This window comes from Pangasianodon hypophthalmus, chromosome 29 (genome assembly GCF_027358585.1).
Source record: "Pangasianodon hypophthalmus isolate fPanHyp1 chromosome 29, fPanHyp1.pri, whole genome shotgun sequence".
In the NCBI taxonomy this organism is placed as follows: domain Eukaryota; kingdom Metazoa; phylum Chordata; class Actinopteri; order Siluriformes; family Pangasiidae; genus Pangasianodon; species Pangasianodon hypophthalmus.
Window position 1 is genome coordinate 1,109,226 of NC_069738.1, and position 21,773 is coordinate 1,130,998.

Below are 21,773 nucleotides of genomic sequence, written 5' to 3' on the forward strand. Positions count from 1 at the left end.
CAGATAGATGAATACGGGATAGATAGATAGATAGATAGATAGATAGATGAATACGGGATAGATAGATAGATGAATACGGGATAGATAGATAGATAGATAGATAGATAGATAGATAGATAGATGAATACGAGATAGATAGACAGATAGATAGATAGATAGATAGATGAATACAGGATAGATAGATAGATAGATAGATAGATAGATAGATAGATAGATAGATAGATGAATACGGGATAGATAGATAGATAGATAGATGAATACAGGATAGATAGATAGATAGATAGATAGATAGATAGATAGATAGATAGATAGATAGATAGATGAATACGGGATAGATAGATAGATAGATAGATAGATAGATAGATAGATAGATAGATAGATAGATAGATAGATGAATACAGGATAGATAGATAGATAGATAGATAGATAGATGAATACGGGATAGATAGATAGATAGATAGATAGATAGATAGATAGATAGATAGATGAATACAGGATAGATAGATAGATAGATAGATAGATGAATACGGGATAGATAGATAGATAGATAGATAGATGAATACAGGATAGATAGATAGATAGATAGATAGATAGATAGATAGATGAATACAGGACAGATAGATAGATGGTTTTTCTCTAATGTTAGACATGAAAATGGTTAATTGGTTAATTAATTAGTTAATTAGTTAATTAATGGGTTTAATCAGTGTAAATGTGATTTACAGGAGCACTTCGCTGTGACAGTTGAGTAATAAAGTGCTGTTTAACCGGTGACGTGTTTATTTTCCTCAGTCATGAGGGAGAGATTAGTCACACAGGCTGAAGCCCGAACAGCTCCTGCTCCCTGTGCAGGCTCCCTGCGCTCCCTGTGCTGAAGGGCGCAGCGCTGTGCCCTACCTAGTGCACTTCAGTGACACAGAGAGAGGGTTTGGGACACAGCCGCTCGGTCAGCAGGCTGCCTGAGTATAAACCGCCTCTCGCAGACCCACAGAGAGAGAGAGAGAAGATGGCGCTGAACAGAAACCATTCTCCTCAGGGTGGAGTGATCATCAACAACAGTGAGAGGTATGTCCTGCTCATTTCAGCAACATTCATCTCTCTTTATAAACACTTATATTATACATGAGTTGTTTAGCTAACACCAGCTAGCTGCGTCACACAGCCGCACTTCCGGTATCTCCAGCGCAGTTACTTTAGCACACATGCTAACTGTCAGGATGTTTTTATAAACTTCAGTATTTAAATGTATTATGTCTATAAATATCTCAGGAATGTCGGTTTTGTAATTTTAGTTAGGAATTTACTTTGTTAATAAATCCCAAGACAAACCTAGCTGAACTAGCCAAGCTAACTAGCATAACAAAACAAAACAAAACAAAACAAAACAAAAAACACCTCATCTGTCCGTCACATCGACATGGTGTGTGTGTGTGTGTGTGTGTGTGTGTGTGAGTGTGTGAGAGAGAGAGAGAGAGAGAGGGGGAGTGTGTGAGATTTATTTATTTATTTATTTATTTACTAATACCGAAAGTGAAGTTGTATCTTATTACTTATTCTCTATGTTGAGTAGATCTGATCTAATTTCATCATTAAACTGATCAGAAATAAACTCTAATTGTAATCTGATCTAATCTAATCTGATCCACATAACTCTAAACCGGTCCCTGTCCCATTAAAGTCTAATTCCATTAATGATTATAACAGTTGTGGAAAATAATGATGACATGGAAACAGTAGTCACGTTTACATGGACACTTTTTGTTTCAATCGGAATGAAATCGATCAGATTGATTAGTCCGATCGCAGTGTTTACAGGAACGCTGAATAAAGTAATCGGGTCGATGTGCGCGTTTACATGAAAGAATCGGATTTGATCTTCTGACATGCGCACAGTGCACGATTACACGTTTCCCTCCGTTCCAACACGCAGATACTAGCAGCCACTCTCTCACCATTGCTTCTTTTTTCATTTTAAAAAGCAGACTTAACATTTGCCTGTTTCAGCTGCTAATTAGAAGACGACGAGCACGTGATGTTTTGTGCTGCGTGTATTTATTAAGCAATTAAAATGCCCCTTCCCGAGCCCAGAACAAGGCGTCTGTGGACGAGGGTCTGAAGCAAGGACCGGTGGGACAACGTCGTCTTGCACCACTTCACAGACGAGGAGAGGAAGGAGAACTTTAGGATGACACGACAGTCATTAATGACACTCTGCTCCATGGTGGAGGGGAACATGGCACCTGGTGAGGCTACGGTCAGAGCCCCAACACCGCTGACAGCCGTGCGTCATACGTCATTACGTGATTTGTACGTCATTGCACATGCGCAGAACTATCTGGTTTCATTTTCAACCCGATGAAGTGTTTACATGTCCTCTCCATCGGATTAGAAAAGGTTTAAACCACCGCTTACGATCCGAATGAAATTTTAATCGGTTTTGGCCAATTCATTCCGATTGACGTGTTTACATGTGACTTTTTAAATCTGATTGTGCTTCTAGTCCAATTACGATCGGATTATTAGTGTCCATGTAAACGTAGCTAGTGTCTTTGCATCCAGAGTTAGATCAGATCTTCTGTATTTCTGTAAAAATTGGATCAGTGCTTTCTCATTCTGTGTTCTTCATCAACATCTGCATTAACTGAGCGGGTTCTTTATACCCGGTTTGTTGGAGCGGGTTCTTTATGCCCGGTTTGTCGGAGCGGGGTTTTTTAGGCCCGGTTTGTCGGAGCGGGGTTTTTTAGGCCCGGTTTGTCGGAGCGGGGTTTTTTAGGCCCGGTTTGTCGGAGCGGGTTCTTTATGCCGGGTTTGTTGGGTTTGTTGGAACAGGTTTGTTGGAGTGGGTTGTTTATAGAGCAGGTTTAAGTGGTGTGTACACACACACACACACACACACACACACACACACACACACAGGAAGTAGCAGTGTAACCCTGATTTCTGAAATCAGGAGGTTTCGTAAACCCACCTGAGTGTTGTGTATTTTCAGGAACTCTGTCTGTGTGAATTTCCAGACCACTGAAATGTGTTTTCTCACCACCACACACACACACACACACACACACACACACACACACACACACACACACACACACACAGAAATATAAAGCTGTTTCTCAGCTGGGTTTGTCTGAGCCACTCGGCACTCTGCAGCGGGTGCTGTACCGTCCTCTCCTCCCTCAGCCTTATCATTTATTCAGAGTGCAGAGCAGCAGTGAGATCTTCACCCTGATTGAGTGACTGTGTCTCAGCTCAGGTTCTCTTCAGGCTCTGCTCGAGTTCTTTATGTGGAACTGAGATCAGATTTCACCACCTCCTGTTTACACACACTGGAACTTCTGCATCATCTGTTCATTTCCCTACAAAGGACACAGGGTGTTTTACTGACCTCTCACCTTTAACCCTTACTCTGACCCTAAGAAACCCTCACCTCTCACCTGTATCCCTTACTCTGACCCTAAGAAACCCTCACCTCTCACCTTTAACCCTTACTCTGACCCTAAGAAACCCTCACCTCTCACCTGTATCCCTTACTCTGACCCTAAGAAACCCTCACCTCTCACCTTTAACCCTTACTCTGACCCTAAGAAACCCTGACCTCTCACCTGTATCCCTTACTCTGACCCTAAGAAACCCTGACCTCTCACCTTTAACCCTTACTCTGACCCTAAGAAACCCTCATCTCTCACCTGTATCCCTTACTCTGACCCAAAGAAACCCTCACCTCTCACCTTTAACCCTTACTCTGACCCTAAGGACACCTCACCTCTCACCTGTAACCCTTACTCTGACCCTAAGAAACCCTCACCTCTCACCTTTAACCCTTACTCTGACCCTAAGAAACCCTGACCTCTCACCTGTAACCCTTACTCTGACCCTAAGAAACCCTGACCTCTCACCTGTAACCCTTACTCTGACCCTAAGAAACCCTCACCTCTCACCTGTAACCCTTACTCTGACCCTAAGAAACCCTCACCTCTCACCTGTAACCCTTACTCTGACCCTAAGAAACCCTGACCTCTCACCTGTAACCCTTACTCTGACCATAAGAAACTCTCACCTCTCACCTGTAACCCTTACTCTGACCTTAAGAAACTCTCACCTCTCACCTGTAGCCTGTACTCTGACTCTAAGAAACCCTGACCTCTCACCTGTAACCCTTACTCTGACCCTAAGAAACCCTCACCTCTCACCTGTAACCCTTACTCTGACCCTAAGAAACCCTCACCCCTCACCTGTAGTCCTTACTCTGACCCTAAGAAACCCTGACCTCTCACCTGTAGCCCTTACTCTGACCCTAAGAAACCCTCACCTCTCACCTGTAACCCTTACTCTGACCCTAAGAAACTCTCACCTCTCACCTGTAACCCTTACTCTGACCCTAAGAAACCCTGACCTCTCACCTGTAGCCCTTACTCTGACCCTAAGAAACCCTCACCTCTCACCTGTAACCCTTACTCTGACCATAAGAAACCCTCACCCCTCACCTGTAGCCCTTACTCTGACCCTAAGGACACCTCACCTCTCACCTGTAACCCTTACTCTGACCCTAAGAAACCCTGACCTCTCACCTGTAACCCTTACTCTGACCCTAAGAAACTCTCACCTCTCACCTGTAACCCTTACTCTGACCCTAAGAAACTCTCACCTCTCACCTGTAGCCCGTACTCTGACCCTAAGAAACCCTGACCTCTCACCTGTAGCCCTTACTCTGACCCTAAGAAACCCTCACCTCTCACCTGTAGCCCGTACTCTGACCCTAAGGACACCTCACCTCTCACCTTTAACCCTTACTCTGACCCTAAGAAACCCTCACCTCTCACCTGTAACCCTTACTCTGACCCTAAGAAACCCTGACCTCTCACCTGTAACCCTTACTCTGACCCTAAGAAACCCTGACCTCTCACCTGTAACCCTTACTCTGACCCTAAGAAACCCTGACCTCTCACCTGTAACCCTTACTCTGACCCTAAGAACCTCTCACCTGTAACCCTTACTCTGACCCTAAGAAACCCTCACCTCTCACCTTTAACCCTTACTCTGACCCTAAGAAACCCTCACCCCTCACCTGTAGTCCTTACTCTGACCCTAAGAAACCCTCACCTCTCACCTGTATCCCTTACTCTGACCCTAAGAAACCCTCACCTCTCACCTGTAACCCTTACTCTGACCCTAAGGACACCTCACCTCTCACCTTTAACCCTTACTCTGACCCTAAGAAACCCTGACCTCTCACCTGTAACCCTTACTCTGACCCTAAGAAACCCTGACCTCTCACCTGTAACCCTTACTCTGACCATAAGGAACTCTCACCTCTCACCTGTAGCCCTTACTCTGACCCTAAGAAACCCTGACCTCTCACCTGTAACCCTTACTCTGACCATAAGGAACTCTCACCTCTCACCTGTAGCCCGTACTCTGACCATAAGAAACCCTCACCCCTCACCTGTAGTCCTTACTCTGACCCTAAGAAACCCTCACCCCTCACCTGTAGTCCTTACTCTGACCCTAAGAAACCCTCACCCCTCACCTGTAGCCCTTACTCTGACTATAAGAAACCCTCACCTCTCACCTGTAGCCCTTACTCTGACCATAAGAAACCCTCACCTCTCACCTGTAGCCCTTACTCTGACCCTAAGAAACCCTGACCTCTCACCTGTAGCCCTTACTCTGACCATAAGAAACCCTCACCTCTCACCTGTAGCCCTTACTCTGACCCTAAGAAACCCTGACCTCTCACCTGTAGCCCTTACTCTGACCATAAGAAACCCTCACCCCTCACCTGTAGCCCTTACTCTGACTATAAGAAACCCTCACCTCTCACCTGTAGCCCTTACTCTGACCATAAGAAACCCTCACCTCTCACCTGTAGCCCTTACTCTGACCATAAGAAACCCTCACCTCTCATCTTTAACCCTAAATACTGCTTCTAGAATGACATCTAGGGCTTATTTAGGCTATCATAACTCTATTCTTAGCTTTAAAGCCTGAGTTAATTCTGACCCCTTAACCTTTGACCCTCACTCTGACCCTAAACCATGCTTGGATCCTGAACCTTGACCTTTGACCCTAATGTTGGCTGTTGTGTTTCAGCGTGCTGAGAGACTGTAAGAATGTGGAGCTCTCCTTCAGTGATGTCACACAAAAGAGTGACCTGTTCAAGGGGACCAAGAAGGGCAGTGTGTACCTCACGCCTTACAGGGTAAAAACACACACACACACCCCTGACACACACATCTAACCTTCTGACCTTCTAGGCCGGGTTATACTTCTGTGTTAATGCATATTTTGCTTCTTTGCGTTGCAGCGCAGAGAGGGGGATAAATGTGGCGCACAGAGACACACGGAGAGGGATCGTGGGTAAACATGGCACACAGAGACAGAGAGGGGGATTGTGGGTAAACATGGCACAGAGACACGCAGAGAGGGGGATTGTGGGTAAACATGGCACAGAGACACGCAGAGAGGGGGATCGTGGGTAAACATGGCACACAGAGACAGAGAGGGGGATTGTGGGTAAACATGGCACAGAGACACACGGAGAGGGATCGTGGGTAAACGTGACACACAGAGTGGCAGAGAGGGGGATCGTGGGTAAACGTGGCGCACTGAGGCTCAGAGAGGGGGATCGTGGGTAAACGTGGCACACAGAGTGGCAGAGAGGGGGATCGTGGGTAAACGTGGCACAGAGAGACGCAGAGAGGGGGATCGTGGGTAAAGGTGGCACAGAGACACGCAGAGAGGGGGATCGTGGGTAAACGTGGCACAGAGACACGCAGAGAGGGGGATCGTGGGTAAACGTGGCACAGAGAGACGCAGAGAGGGGGATCGTGGGTAAACGTGGCACAGAGAGACGCAGAGAGGGGGATCGTGGGTAAACGTGGCAGAGACACGCAGAGAGGGGGATCGTTGGTAAACGTGGCACAGAGAGACAGAGAGGGGGATCGTGGGTAAATGTGGCGCACAGAGACGCAGAGAGGGGGATCGTGGGTAAATGTGGCGCACAGAGACGCAGAGAGGGGGATCGTGGGTAAACGTGGCACACTGAGACGCAGAGAGGGGGATCGTGGGTAAACGTGGCACACAGAGACAGAGAGGAGGATCGTGGGTAAACGTGGCACACAGAGACAGAGAGGGGGATCGTGGGTAAACGTGGCACACAGAGACAGAGAGGGGGATCGTGGGTAAACGTGGTGCACAGAGACGCAGAGAGGGGGATCGTGGGTAAACGTGGCACACAGAGGCAGAGAGGGGGATCGTGGGTAAACGTGGCACACAGAGACAGAGAGGGGGATCGTGGGTAAACGTGGCACACAGAGACAGAGAGGGGGATCGTGGGTAAATGTGGCGCACAGAGACGCAGAGAGGGGGATCGTGGGTAAACGTGGCACACAGAGGCAGAGAGGGGGATCGTGGGTAAACGTGGCACACAGAGACAGAGAGGAGGATCGTGGGTAAACGTGGCACACAGAGACAGAGAGGGGGATCGTGGGTAAACGTGGCGCACAGAGACAGAGAGGGGGATCGTGGGTAAACGTGGCGCACAGAGACAGAGAGGGGGATCGTGGGTAAACGTGGCGCACAGAGACGCAGAGAGGGGGATCGTGGGTAAACGTGGCGCACAGAGGCAGCGAGGGGGATCGTGGGTAAACGTGGCACACAGAGACGCAGAGAGGGGGATCGTGGGTAAACGTGGCGCACAGAGGCAGAGAGGGGGATCGTGGGTAAACGTGGCGCACAGAGACGCAGAGAGGGGGATCGTGGGTAAACGTGGCGCACAGAGACGCAGAGAGGGGGATCGTGGGTAAACGTGGCGCACAGAGGCAGCGAGGGGGATCGTGGGTAAACGTGTCACACAGAGACAGAGAGGGGGATCGTGGGTAAACGTGGCGCACAGAGACAGAGAGGGGGATCGTGGGTAAACGTGGCACACAGAGGCAGAGAGGGGGATCGTGGGTAAACGTGGCACACAGAGTGGCAGAGAGGGGGATCGTGGGTAAACGTGGCACACAGAGTGGCAGAGAGGGGGATCGTGGGTAAACGTGGCGCACTGAGGCTCAGAGAGGGGGATCGTGGGTAAACGTGGCACACAGAGTGGCAGAGAGGGGGATCGTGGGTAAACGTGGCACACAGAGTGGCAGAGAGGGGGATCGTGGGTAAACGTGGCGCACTGAGGCTCAGAGAGGGGGATCGTGGGTAAACGTGGCGCACAGAGACGCAGAGAGGGGGATCGTGGGTAAATGTGGCACACAGAGACACGCAGAGAGGGGGATCGTGGGTAAACGTGGCGCACAGAGACGCAGAGAGGGGGATCGTGGGTAAACGTGGCGCACAGAGACGCAGAGAGGGGGATCGTGGGTAAACGTGGCGCACAGAGGCAGCGAGGGGGATCGTGGGTAAACGTGGCACACAGAGACAGAGAGGGGGATCGTGGGTAAACGTGTCACACAGAGACAGAGAGGGGGATCGTGGGTAAACGTGGCGCACAGAGACAGAGGGGGATCGTGGGTAAACGTGGCACACAGAGTGGCAGAGAGGGGGATCGTGGGTAAACGTGGCACACAGAGTGGCAGAGAGGGGGATTGTGGGTAAACGTGGCACACAGAGTGGCAGAGAGGGGGATCGTGGGTAAACGTGGCGCACTGAGGCTCAGAGAGGGGGATCGTGGGTAAACGTGGCACACAGAGACAGAGAGGAGGATCGTGGGTAAACGTGGCACACAGAGACAGAGAGGGGGATCGTGGGTAAACGTGGCACAGAGACGCAGAGAGGGGGATCGTGGGTAAACGTGGCACAGAGACAGAGAGGGGGATTGTGGGTAAACGTGGCGCACAGAGACGCAGAGAGGGGGATCGTGGGTAAACGTGGCACAGAGACAGAGAGGGGGATTGTGGGTAAACGTGGCGCACAGAGACGCAGAGAGGGGGATCGTGGGTAAACGTGGCACAGAGACAGAGAGGGGGATCGTGGGTAAACGTGGCGCACAGAGACGCAGAGAGGGGGATCGTGGGTAAACGTGGCGCACAGAGACGCAGAGAGGGGGATCGTGGGTAAACGTGGCGCACAGAGACGCAGAGAGGGGGATCGTGGGTAAACGTGGCGCACAGAGACCCAGAGAGGGGGATCGTGGGTAAACGTGTCACACAGAGACAGAGAGGGGGATCGTGGGTAAACGTGGCACAGAGAGACGCAGAGAGGAGGATCGTGGGTAAACGTGGCACAGAGAGACGCAGAGAGGGGGATCGTGGGTTAACATGGCGCACAGAGACGCAGAGAGGGGGATCGTGGGTAAACGTGGCGCACAGAGACGCAGAGAGGGGGATCGTGGGTAAACGTGGCGCACAGAGACGCAGAGAGGGGGATCGTGGGTAAACGTGGCGCACAGAGACCCAGAGAGGGGGATCATGGGTAAACGTGGCACACAGAGGCAGAGAGGGGGATCATGGGTAAATGTGGCACACAGAGACAGACGGGGATTGTGGGTAAACGTGGCACAGAGACAGAGAGGGGGATTGTGGGTAAACGTGGCACACAGAGGCAGAGAGGGGGATCATGGGTAAACGTGGCACACAGAGGCAGAGAGGGGGATCGTGGGTAAATGTGGCACACAGAGACAGACGGGGATTGTGGGTAAACGTGGCACAGAGGCAGAGAGGGGGATCATGGGTAAACGTGGCACACAGAGGCAGAGAGGGGGATCGTGGGTAAACGTGGCACAGAGACAGAGAGGGGGATTGTGGGTAAATGTGGCACACAGAGACAGACGGGGATTGTGGGTAAACGTGGCACAGAGACAGAGAGGGGGATTGTGGGTAAACCAGAACTGTGGATTTAAACACTAGTTATATTGAAGTGTTTCGATACGAGAGCTTGAGTCCAGACGAGTTAAACACTTCAGAAACGCTTTCAGTCAGAATTCACTCGGTTTATAATTAACCACGCGAGGTTTCTTTTCTCAGCACAAAACAAACTCATATCCGTGATATCTTCTGTTTATTATTCCTACTGTGAAACACAGAACTCGGGCTGTTTTTCAGCTCTTCTGTGCTGTAATTCAGTAAATTCCTGCGTGGTTCATGCAACAGCGCCTCCTAGAGGACGCACTCACGTTATGTGCAAGTATGAATACTTCACCCTGTCAGAGCGTCCGCGCACGACATCCTAGCGTGCTCACAGAAGTGTAAATCAGCCATCACTCTGGAGCGAGATTCAGTGACGGGCGTGCTTCAAACTGTTCATCTCTAAACCTTGTGTGTGTGTGTGTGTGTGTGTGTGTGTGTGTGTGTGTGTGTGTGTGCGTGCATTCAGATGGTGTTTGTGAGCAATAATATGAAGGAGAAGTTCTGCTCCTTCATGTTCCCGTATTACCTGATGAAGAACTGCAGCATTGAACAGCCTGTTTTTTCTGCCAACTTCATCCAGGGCATCATCAAAGCAGAACCTGGCGGTGAGTGTGAGTGTGAGTGTGAGTGTGTGAGTGTGTGAGTGTGTGAGTGTGTGAGTGTGTGAGTGTGTGAGAGTGTGAGAGTGTGAGAGTGTGTGAGTGTGTGAGTGTGTGAGTGTGTGAGTGTGTGAGTGTGAGTGTGTGAGTGTGTGAGTGTGAGTGTGTGAGTGTGTGAGAGTGTGAGTGTGTGTGTGTGTGTGAGTGTGAGAGACATTACAGTTCCATAGTATTTTCTTAATATACAGTATAATGGACACTGATGTCTCTGTCTCTCTCTCTCTCTCTCTCTCTCTCTCTCTCTCTCAGGTGGTTGGGAAGGTCAGGCTAATTTTAAGTTGTCCTTCCCCAGTGGAGGTGCCATCGAGCTCGGACAGCATCTCTTTAAACTGGCCTCCAATGGTGAGCGCTCTGTGTGTGTGTGTGTGTGTGTGAAGGGAGGGTTTGGGGTGGTGCTGGGGGGTTGGATATAATGTGTGTGTGTGTGTGTTCTTAGTAAACAGTGTGTATTGTGTGTGTTTCAGCGTCTCGCGCCCCCCCACAGAGTGGAGCGAATGTTTTTGCCCCTGCAGGCTACATGAACGGCTATGCGAGTCCAGCGATGCCTCAACCCTACTACAGCCCTTACCCTTACCCACCTGCTGCTTCTGCTCCAGCTCCAGGTACTGCTCCATGGTGACCGGACTGAGTCTCCATAGTGACCGCTGTGAGACTAGACTGTGACTGCAGTGACACTAGACCGTGGCCGCTGTGAGGCTCCGTAGTGTCCACTGTTAGATCCGATAGTGACCATTGTGAGACTCCATAGTGATCACTGTGAGACTCGATAGTGTCTGCTGTGAGACTCGATAGTGTCTGCTGTGAGACTCGATAGTGTCTGCTGTGAGACTCGATAGTGTCTGCTGTGAGACTCCGCAGTGTCTGCTGTGACAGTCCATTGTGACTGCTGTGAGACTCCGTAGTGTCTGCTGTGAGACTCCATAGTGACTGCTGTGAGACTCCATAGATTCCATAGAGACTCAGTAGTGTCTCCTGTTAGACTCGATGTGAGACTCGATTGCGACCGCTGGCAGACTTGATAGTGTCTACTGAGAGACGCTGTGTGAGATTCGATAGTGTCCGCAATGAGACTCAAAAGTGACCACTGAGAGACTCCATAGTGACCACTCCACTATTCTCTCAGAGATGGTATAATATACTGTAATGCCCTGTGTAATGCTGTGTGTGTGTGTGTGTGTGTGTGTGTGTGTGTGTGTGTGTGTGTGTGTGTGTGTGTGTGTAGGCATGTATCCCACAGTTCCACCCTACATGGCTCCACCTCCTCCATACCCTGGACCTCCTCAGAACTGGAACCCTCCACCAGGTATCTCACACACACACACACACACACACACACACACACTTACTGTGTTGTGATTATTTCCTTTTTGTTGTTAGTGTTTCTCACACACTAACTCATCTCTCTCTCTCTCTCTCTCTCTCTCTCTCTCTCTCTCTCTCTCTGGATCAGTTGTTCCTGGTAATGCTAAAGCAGCCGAGGCAGCTGGCAGCGCTTACTACAATCCCACCAACCCGCACAACGTCTACATGCCAATGGTATACACACACGTACCACCATATTGAGTCTAAATAGTACATCACCTATAAGTGTTGCCATGACAACAACTTTAGGTACACACATCACTAACGTTGACCTGTCTTTTTTTTTTTTTTTTCCCTCTCTCTCTCTCTCTCTCTCAGGATCAGCCTCCTCCGTACTATCCTCCTCAAAACCAGCCAGATAAGAAGAACAACTAAAGCCCCACCCCTTCCTGTGAAGTCACATAACTGCACGGTTATGACATCACAGATTTTTCTCAGATTGGCTTGTACTGGATATTAGAACCGGAGCAAATCTTATTATACATATATGTATTGTATCTCTCCTTTTCCTCTGAGAGTGTATGTGTGTATGTGTGAGTGTGAGTGTGTGTGTGTGTGTGTGAGTGAGTGATGCAAGGAGAGTGTGTGTGAGTGAGTGATGCAAGGAGAGTGTGTGTGAGTGAGTGATGCAAGAAGAGTGTGTGTGAGTGTGTGTGTGTATTGTAATCATGTTTATAACCAGCAAAGTTTTTCTAATTCAGCTTTTCTGCACCTTCTCACTGTTTTTAATCAAAAGTGTTTGTTAACGAGCATAAAAAAATTGTTAGATTTGCTGCTTAGTGACTTTGGTTTCCATGGCTACTGCGTTAACTCAGATTTATTCACAACCGTTGGTTAAAGTCCGTTTACTTGGGCAGCGTGGTCTGTGTGTGTATGTGTGTGTGTGCGTGAGGTGAATAGCAATCCTATAGCACAGATACAGAATCATTAACTTTAATATTCATAGTAAATCCTTAATGCAGTGTGTGTGTCTGTGTGTGTGTGCGTGTGTGTGTGTGTGTGTGTGCGCGTTTCCTCAGAAAAAGCAATCCCATAATATCTTGTGATAATATTGTAAACTATGATGTGAGTAAAATCGATTATCACAGTATGGTGTATTGACTCTTACTCACACACTCACACACACACTCACACAGTTTCCTTTGTTGTTCATGATTCCTTTCTCTGATTTGCAGCTGCTGGAAAATTATATTGGTGAATAATAAATAAATATCTTAGATTCTACACCATGTTCTGACTGTATTGCATAATGCTAAGTGTGTGTGTGTGTGTGTTACACAGTGCACACTGTAGGAGAAATGACAGCCAACATACTCACTCACTCACACCCTCTCACACACACACACACACACACACACACACACACTAATAAAGCTGCGTAACAATAGATCAGACAAATCAACTGATCAAACTCATATAAAACATTTCTACACACAAATCAAACTGCAGTTTCATGTTAATAAAATAAATTTTCATTAGAATTAAAAGGTGATTGATAGCACTTTACTTTCGATAAATATTCCAATATTGAGTAACTAAACCATTTAAACATCAACCCTTGTATGTGTTTAATTAAATGTGTAATAATGATATTATTAAAACTGGTTTATTTTTCATTACAAATAGGCATTTTGGTCAGCCATGTTAATTTTGCTAACAAGTTATTTATTAGTACTTACCCTGTGTGAATAAAATAAACTATAAAAGGAAATAGAATTGATTACCTCACTGTCGTCAGTTATGAAAGTTTATCTATTAAGTTTAAATGGAACAAATTTCATTTATCAACAGTGTTTACACATAAATCTGTGTGTAAATTTTTCAGTACAAAATGGGGGATGAGTGAAAATGAACATTTGCTTAGATTCATGTGTATATTTTTAATTAACACTACAAGGAGTCAGAATAAACTTTATTTATTTGAAGACAAAACAATGTTTACAAATCCACACACACACACACAGTGAGAACGAACACACTGTACATTTAGAGAAAGTCTCTGACTGACAGCTGGTCCTCCACCTGCTCTCCATCCTTTACTCAGTCTCTCACTCCTCCCAGCCCTTACCGCCGGGCTGTGTGGGTAAGCGCAATCCTACAAGGCGGGCCACTTCCTCCGGGGGGCGCTCTCCTTTCCCATGGTACTGATTATGCAGCTCCAGATGACGCCGCGTTGACTCTAACAGACACAGGTATGTGTGGGACGCGTGGACTGCCTCCTTCTGAGCACGGCAGTGACGCTCACTAGTCACCTAAACATGCATACACAAATATATAATTTATAATAATATATAACATGTACCTTTACACTGTAGGCCAAAATGGCTCTCTAATGGACATCTAGTTCACTGTAGAACACATTTCATACCCTAGGCAGTGCACTAAGGGGGCTAAATTACACAGTATTGGACACCAAATGGATAACAGACCTCACGTCGTACACTTATCTAATGAATAGGTAGCGATTTGAGACTTAGCGTTAATGAGAATCCTAGTTTTATACTCTTCAATGGGAAAGTCAGTTTAAAACAAGTAGTATATTCCAAAACATTTTGTAATCCAACACTTCAAATCTGATTTGTTAATGATTTAAATATATAATCATATATCAAGTTAATGTGAATGTTAAAATAAATTACCCTTAAAACTGTCAATGACAGAAACCTTTGCATGTTTCTCATTTCTCCCAATACTAACACAACTAAAGAAATGCATATTGTAATTTATGATATATACACTCCCATCCAAAAGTATTGGAATGGCTACACCAATTGTTTGATGTCTTGTTGTTAGTACACCACTTTTCTTTTTCAGGACATTCCAAATTGTTGTACTGGCTATGCTCAATGCTTGTGCAATAGTTCTTAATGATTTTCCCTTAGCTTCAAAATGGCTTGCTTTTCTCCCATAGACAGCTCTCTGGTCTTCATGTTGGTTTATCCTTTTCACAGGCAAAACCCCCAGGGATATTAAGAGCTATTAATTATTTAAACAATCAATCTGGGCAACAAGATACACCTGTCAGTCACATGTTCCAATATTTCTGAGCACTTGAAAAATGGGTGGGTTCAACTTGTTATCACCAAAATCACAGCTCTGGGTCAGTCACAAGAACAGCAAAAACAAAAAACACAAGCTTGTAACTGTAAGACAGTTTGGTTTTAAATGTAAAACAAAGGATAAACAATGCATAATAATGCCCAGTTTAGCAGTGTTAAATAAAAACAACTAGCCGACTTCTGGGCTTTCTACACTAATATTCTACATACAGTGCAGGTAAGATACAGAACACATTATTTTGTTCCCTATTTAGTGCACTAGGGCACTGGAACACTAACAGAGCCCTATGTAAGGTTTATCATTTCATTCCATATCCTATATAACAGAATAATGAGTTTAAATCCTTTGACCATGTTGGATTATCCGGTTAACCAAAATAGTGAGAAAGAAAATATCTCATACACTATGTAGGAGGGAAAATAAATTCCAAACTGGACATATAGTGTACTAGGTAGGATGTATACCCTACAATCCTTCACCAATATCCCTGAGGTTACCATTACATAACGGACTAACTTTAATGCGAACAGGTTTAATGGTTTCCATTAGGATTCCCTTTGATCCCTGAAGGTTTCCATTAAGGATTTCCTGAATCCTATTAAATGCCACCAGAATCCAGCATAGCCTTTCAAGAGCAGATGATTGTCATCAGAATAAAATTACATAAGGAAACATAAAGAACAACATTCGATTAAACCAGCAGAAACACCATCACAAGACCACCAGTAACACATTAAATGCCATTAGAGGACCACCAGAAACACGACTAGGAGACCAGCAGAAACACCATCACGAGACCAGCAGAAACACCATCACGAGACCAGCAGAAACACCATTAGGAGACCAGCAGAAACACATTAAACACCATTAGGAGATGTCTCTTCAGTGATTTTCTTCAGCAGGGATTTATCAGACCCTCTGTGAGAAAACACTGTGGTGGAGTACTATTTTATATAATATTTTATACACTATTTAGCGTGTCAGTACATGTTTTGGGATGTAGCCTATTTCTCCTACCGAACCTGTGGAAAAGCCTATAGTGCTGTACTATAGTTACACGTTATTTACTACCACAGTTTTTGGTTTGTTAGCATACTAGCATTTCTTTTTACCTCAGCATTTAAAGGCGCGAGGCAGTCAGAGAGCCGTTGCCATGGCAAAAAAAAAAAAAAAAAACTTTCCGGCGCGCGCTGTAGTGTGTCAAATCGAGCGCGTTTTTAGCATTAGCAATAGCAGCTGTAGTTGATTAACTCGGACATTCAGCCATCTCGAGGCTGAAATTAAAATATTTATACAGTAAATTAGTTTTATTTGGTTGCTAGTTTAGTACAAACGGTATGTTTAGCGAGTTTCTCCTCAGCCTCATGAAGGTCAGCAGCTAGCCAAACAACAACAACACAGCACAGTTAGCTTAGCTTTAAACTGCTTCATATCCTACCTGATTTTTTCGGAATTGTTCCATCACGTAACTGTACATCATTGTGCCTTTATATTCAGGCCCTTTTAAATATCTAAGCTCTTTTAAAATGCCCCGACAGATCCGAAGTGGAGAGTTGAGGGCGGCCATCTTGGATAAATCAGCAGCAGTGCAGCGTTCAGCAGCGTTTAAACTTCTGGTTCAGGAAAGATGGAGGAATCTCGTTCTTCGTATGCTGCCTTCAAGTGCTACCTGAATTTATCGTAAATACGAGTTTCCCAGTAGGAAGTTACACATGAATGACCCCTCAAGTCGTAATTCCGACTGGGAAACTCTGAGATAATTTTGTTAATCGGCGGTCACACTAGATTTTTCAGTTCCGTTGACGTCCATTCGTCCTGGAGACCGAAAATGCAAGCTCAAAGCGAAGAAGTTTCACATCTCTCTGCGTCCCAAAGTTCAGATTTGGTGACCTGCAAATTCATATCACATGAAGACACGTGACAGAAGATTGACACGTCACGGAGTGACCGCTTCAGAAAATCCAAGATGGAGGAAGCACTGATTATAGCGGTGTCACATCATCCCGTTTTATACAACAAAGCTTTAAAAGAATATAAAATCAACATCAGAAGAGAAGCACGTTGGAATCCATGATGTGTAGATTAAAAAAAAACCCAACGCCTTGACGCGTGATGTCATATCCAAATACCAAATGTTTTGAATGGTTTAATTTTTCTAAATGCGGCTAATTTTTAGCGCTTGTCGTTTTGGTCATATTCATTTATGCACTATATCAGCAACTATTCTATACATGTTATACATTTTTACACCGTGAAAATAGTTTGTATTTGACTAAAATTCTATTATCATCAGCAAGCTAGCTAACTGAGTAATATGTGTTATGGTATCAAAATAAAAGTAAAAAAGGTAAGTATGAATAAACTTGGTGTTGTCCATGTTTTATGTTCTTTCTGACAACAAAGCATGTGAACACGACATAATTAGTCGCTGAACTGCTGGAGGTCCAGGTGGTGCTCCGAAAACAATGTGGGCTTTATAGATAATTGGACTAACTTTGAGGGCAAGGCTGGCCTGTTAGGGCGGGACGGTGTCCATCCCACTCGGGAAGGTGCTGCTCTCATTTCTTGCAGCATAGCACATAGTCTCAGAACAGGCCTAGTTAATCGGTGACAATCCAGGGCCAATTCCAGGGAGCAGACAAGCAGGCTAAACCGACCGTCTGCTAGCTGCAATGAGTCGTCACTTAGGTTCCACCGTATTGAGACTGTGTCTGTTCCCTGAGTTAAACAAAATTATAGATATACTCAGAAGGTTTGCTTTAGTAACCTAATTAACATGAAATTAAACCAAGCTGAATGCGTAGCCAGCACCTTTGATCTGAAGCTAGGACTGTTGAATATTAGATCTCTTGTGTCTAAAGCGCTTATTGATAATGAAACCATTACTGATCAGGAGTTAGATGTACTGTGTTTAACAGAAACGTGGATTAAACCAAACGAGTTTGTAGCATTAAATGAAGCTAGTCCTCCCGGGTACAGTTATATACATCAGCCCCGTCTAACTGGCAAAGGAGGAGGCGTCGCAGTCATTTATAATGATAATCTAGCCGTCACACAAAAACCTAGTCATAAATTCAACGCATTTGAAGTTCTTTATTCTAACATAACATACGTAGCCACTAAAAATAAGTCTACCCAGGTGATTCCAGTAATTATTATTTACAGACCCCCAGGGCCATATTCGGAATTCCTATGTGAATTTGCGGATTTCATCTCTAACCTGGTTGTTTCTTTGGACAAGGCATTAATTGTTGGAGACTTTAATATTCATTTTGATAATCCAGAAGACCCTCTGAGAACAGCAGTTGTGTCCATTCTAGATTCTGTAGGGGTTAATCAGAATGTAATAGGACCCACCCATAGTGGTGGTCACACTTTAATACTAACATTCAGATTAAATATAGAAAATATAGTCTCATGTCCACAGTCTGAAGCTATCTCAGATCATTACCTCATCTCATTTAAAATGTGTATTAATATCATCATAGTATATGCATCTTGCCACGTCACCGTACGTTCACGTCAACAACTGCACAGAGTTTTATCAGTAATCTCCCAGATTTATCAACCATGATTGGATCACCGTCTGATCCCGAAGAACTTGACCAGGCAACTGAATGTTTAGAATCAATGTTCTGCAACTCACTAGATAAGGTAGCTCCACTTAAAAGAAAAATAAATAGAGAGAAAAAGCTAGCACCCTGGTATAGCGATCACACACGAACTTTAAAACAGATCACTCGAAAACTAGAACATAAATGGCGTCAAACTAAATTGGTAGTATTTCAAATAGCATGGAAGGAGAGCCTTTTGAGCTATAAGAAAGCTCTTAGTGCTGCTAGATCAATGTGTCTCTCCACCCTAATTGAAGATAACAGAAATAATCCTAGATTCTTATTTAATACTGTAGCAAAATTAACTAGGAATAAGACCATAATAGAAACACGCACACAATCATTATATAGTAGCGATGAGTTCATGAATTTTTTCAATGGTAAAATTGAAAATATCAGGCAAAAAATTGAGACTATTAATCTAAAACTGGACAGTTTTATAACTAACCCTGTAGATGATAAAATAATAATATCAGATCAACAATTACAATGTTTTACCTCGAGAGAGAGAACTAATTTCACTAATTTCATCATCAAAATCATCAACCTGTATACTAGATCCTTTACCTACTTGTTTCCTCAAATAGATAATTCAGGATAGCAGAGAGACAGATCATAGCACAGAGACAGCACTGGTTAAAGTGGTAAATGACCTACTGCTGGCCTCTGATCAGGGTTGTGTCTCCCTGCTTGTGCTGCTTGACCTTAGTGCAGCTTTTGATACCATTGATCATGCTGTTCTCCTCGATAGACTAGAAAATGTAGTAGGCATTAAGGGAACAGCCCTTTCCTGGCTCAGGTCTTATTTGACTGATCGTTATCAGTTTGTAGATGTAAATGGTGACTTCTCTTCTCATACTAAGGTAAAGTTTGGTGTCCCGCAAGGTTCTGTTTTAGGCCCACTGCCCTTTTCTCTATATATGCTACCTCTGGGCAAAATTATTCGTAAACATGGTATTAGCTTCCACTGTTATGCTGATGACTCTCAGTCGTATGTTTCAGCAAAGCCAGATGACAGACACCAGCTTAATAAAGTTGAGGAATGTAAAGGACATTAGAAACTAGATGCTTATCAACTTTCTCTTACTTAATTCTGACAAGACAGAAGTACTTGTACTAGGACCACATGCAGCTAGAAGTAAGCTTTCTGATTACATAATAACTCTGGATGGTCTTTCTGTTTCATCATGTGCAGCAGTAAAAGACCTTGGTGTGATTATTGACTCTAGTCTTTCTTTTAAAGCTCATGTAGATAATATCACTAGGATCGCTTTCTTTCATCTCAGAAACATTGCTAAAATAAGAAATATATTGTCACTACACGATACAGAAAAATTAGTTCATGCATTTGTTACCTCTAGGTTGGATTATTGTAATGCCTTACTGTCTGGATGTTCCAGTAGATGCATAAACAAGCTCCAGTTAGTCCAGAATGCAGCAGCGAGAGTCCTTACTAGAACCAGAAGATATGACCACATCACCCCTATCTTATCCACACTGCATTGGCTCCCAATCAAATTTCGTATTGATTATAAAATACTACTATTGACCTATAAAGCACTAAATGGTCTCGCACCACAGTACCTGAGCAAACTTTTGGTCTTTTATGATCCCCCATGCCTACTCAGATCAAAAGGTGCAGGCTATTTGTTGGTACCTCGAATAGTGCAGGCTACAGCTGGGGGTAGAGCTTTCTCTTACAAAGCCCCACAGTTATGGAACAGCCTTCCACTTAGTGTTCGGGGCTCAGACACAGTCTCGGTGTTTAAGTCTCGGCTGAAAACATATTTGTTTAGTCAAGCCTTTTGTGAATAGTGTTTTCTTAGGTACAGGGGCAGGTCTGGAGGGTTTCACAGGCATAGAGTGTTGTGGTGAACTGGGATGTTTGGATGCTGTCGCCCCCCCACTCTCACATGTTCACTCAGGTTTGTCGACGGTGGAGTGGCTGCTGCTTTATGTCCCAGGAAGCCCTCATGTCTGTGTTAGCTTCTGGCTCTCCCTATTAGTTATGCTGTCATAGCTAGTCTTGCCGAAGTCCCTGCTTGCACTCTGCACGCAAAGTACATTGTCCTTAACCATTACAGGACAAGAGCTCACCTATCAATCTCTTCCTCTTGCTCCCTCTCTCTCCCTCTCTCTGTTGAGCTACACATGCTACTCCTGAGATGCCAGTGATCCTGACCCCTTCTGGTCCTCCTTGCCGCCTGACCCATCCTGATGCACCTTCTGCTCCTCCTCGCTGCTTGACCCATCCTGATGCCCTGCTTCTGGTTGGAGTTCTCTTCAGATGAGTTTGCTCGCTGCTGCTGGGGGTGGCCCATATGGATGGCCTGAAGAACCATTTGGATTGCTGGGGATGGTGCCACCTGGGGGCTGTGGAGATGGCATGGGGATCACATATGGGGAGCTGTACTGTAATGGCTTGGGACTGCGATTGCTGTAGTGGCTTTGGGGCTGCAGTTGCCACGAGCAGCTTCGTACTCAGGACTCCATCAGTGGACAGTGGATAGATTTTAACCAACCGGACTTCTTGCAAAAACTGTGATGAATTTACTGGTTGCACATTTGCACTATTTGTCCATATAGTACACAATAATAGAAGGGATTTATTTATAATCGCACTATCCGTTGCACCCAGATGAGGATGGGTTCCCTTTTGAGCATGGTTCCTCTCAAGGTTTCTTCTTCATATTGTCTCAGGAAGTTTTTCCTCACCACCATCACCTCTGGCTTCTCATTAGGGATAAATTCACATATTTACAATATATTTTTTAAATCAATTTATTTCTGTAAAGCTGCTTTATGACAATGTCCATTGTTAAAAGCGCTATACAAATAAAATTGAATTGAATTGAAATGAATTACGACAGCACATAGTGAAGGCAGCATTATACAGTAAATCTTACCAGAAAACGGGTTTTTAGTGATTAAAAAAATCACTCAATTTTAATGTGCTTAATCAACCTGAATAGACCTACAGTCAGGTCCATAAATATTGGGACATCGACACAATTCTAACATTTTTGGCTCTATACACCACCACAATGGATTTCAAATGAAACGAATAAGATGTGCTTTAACTGCAGACTGTCAGCTTTAATTTGAGGGTATTTACATCCAAATCAGGTGAACGGTGTAGGAATTACAACAGTTTGCATATGTGCCTCCCACTTGTTAAGGGACCAAAAGTAATGGGACAGTTGGCTTCTCAGCTGTTCCATGGCCAGGTGTGTGTT

The 21,773-nt window shown here is 45.1% G+C and overlaps 2 protein-coding genes across 2 annotated transcripts; one reads left to right on the top strand and one right to left on the bottom strand.

Annotated features, from left to right (window-relative positions):
- The first annotated feature begins 907 nt into the window (after positions 1-907).
- wbp2nl (WBP2 N-terminal like) lies at positions 908-13,087 on the top strand. Its single transcript, XM_034301414.2, has 8 exons — positions 908-1,065; positions 6,094-6,202; positions 10,309-10,447; positions 10,751-10,843; positions 10,966-11,103; positions 11,724-11,804; positions 11,952-12,037; positions 12,182-13,087. Exons 1-8 carry the CDS (start codon positions 1,007-1,009, stop codon positions 12,236-12,238), a joined length of 762 nt encoding a protein of 253 aa, XP_034157305.1. The 5' UTR covers positions 908-1,006; the 3' UTR covers positions 12,239-13,087.
- Positions 13,088-13,763: 676 nt separating this feature from the next.
- Positions 13,764-16,600, bottom strand: fmc1 (formation of mitochondrial complex V assembly factor 1 homolog). The gene is made up of 2 exons (XM_026910201.3): positions 16,362-16,600; positions 13,764-14,115 (listed from the first exon to the last, which is right to left on the bottom strand). The coding sequence occupies exons 1-2, from the start codon at positions 16,488-16,490 to the stop codon at positions 13,912-13,914; spliced, it is 333 nt and encodes a 110-aa protein (XP_026766002.2). The 5' UTR covers positions 16,491-16,600; the 3' UTR covers positions 13,764-13,911.
- Between the last annotated feature and the right edge of the window lie 5,173 nt (positions 16,601-21,773).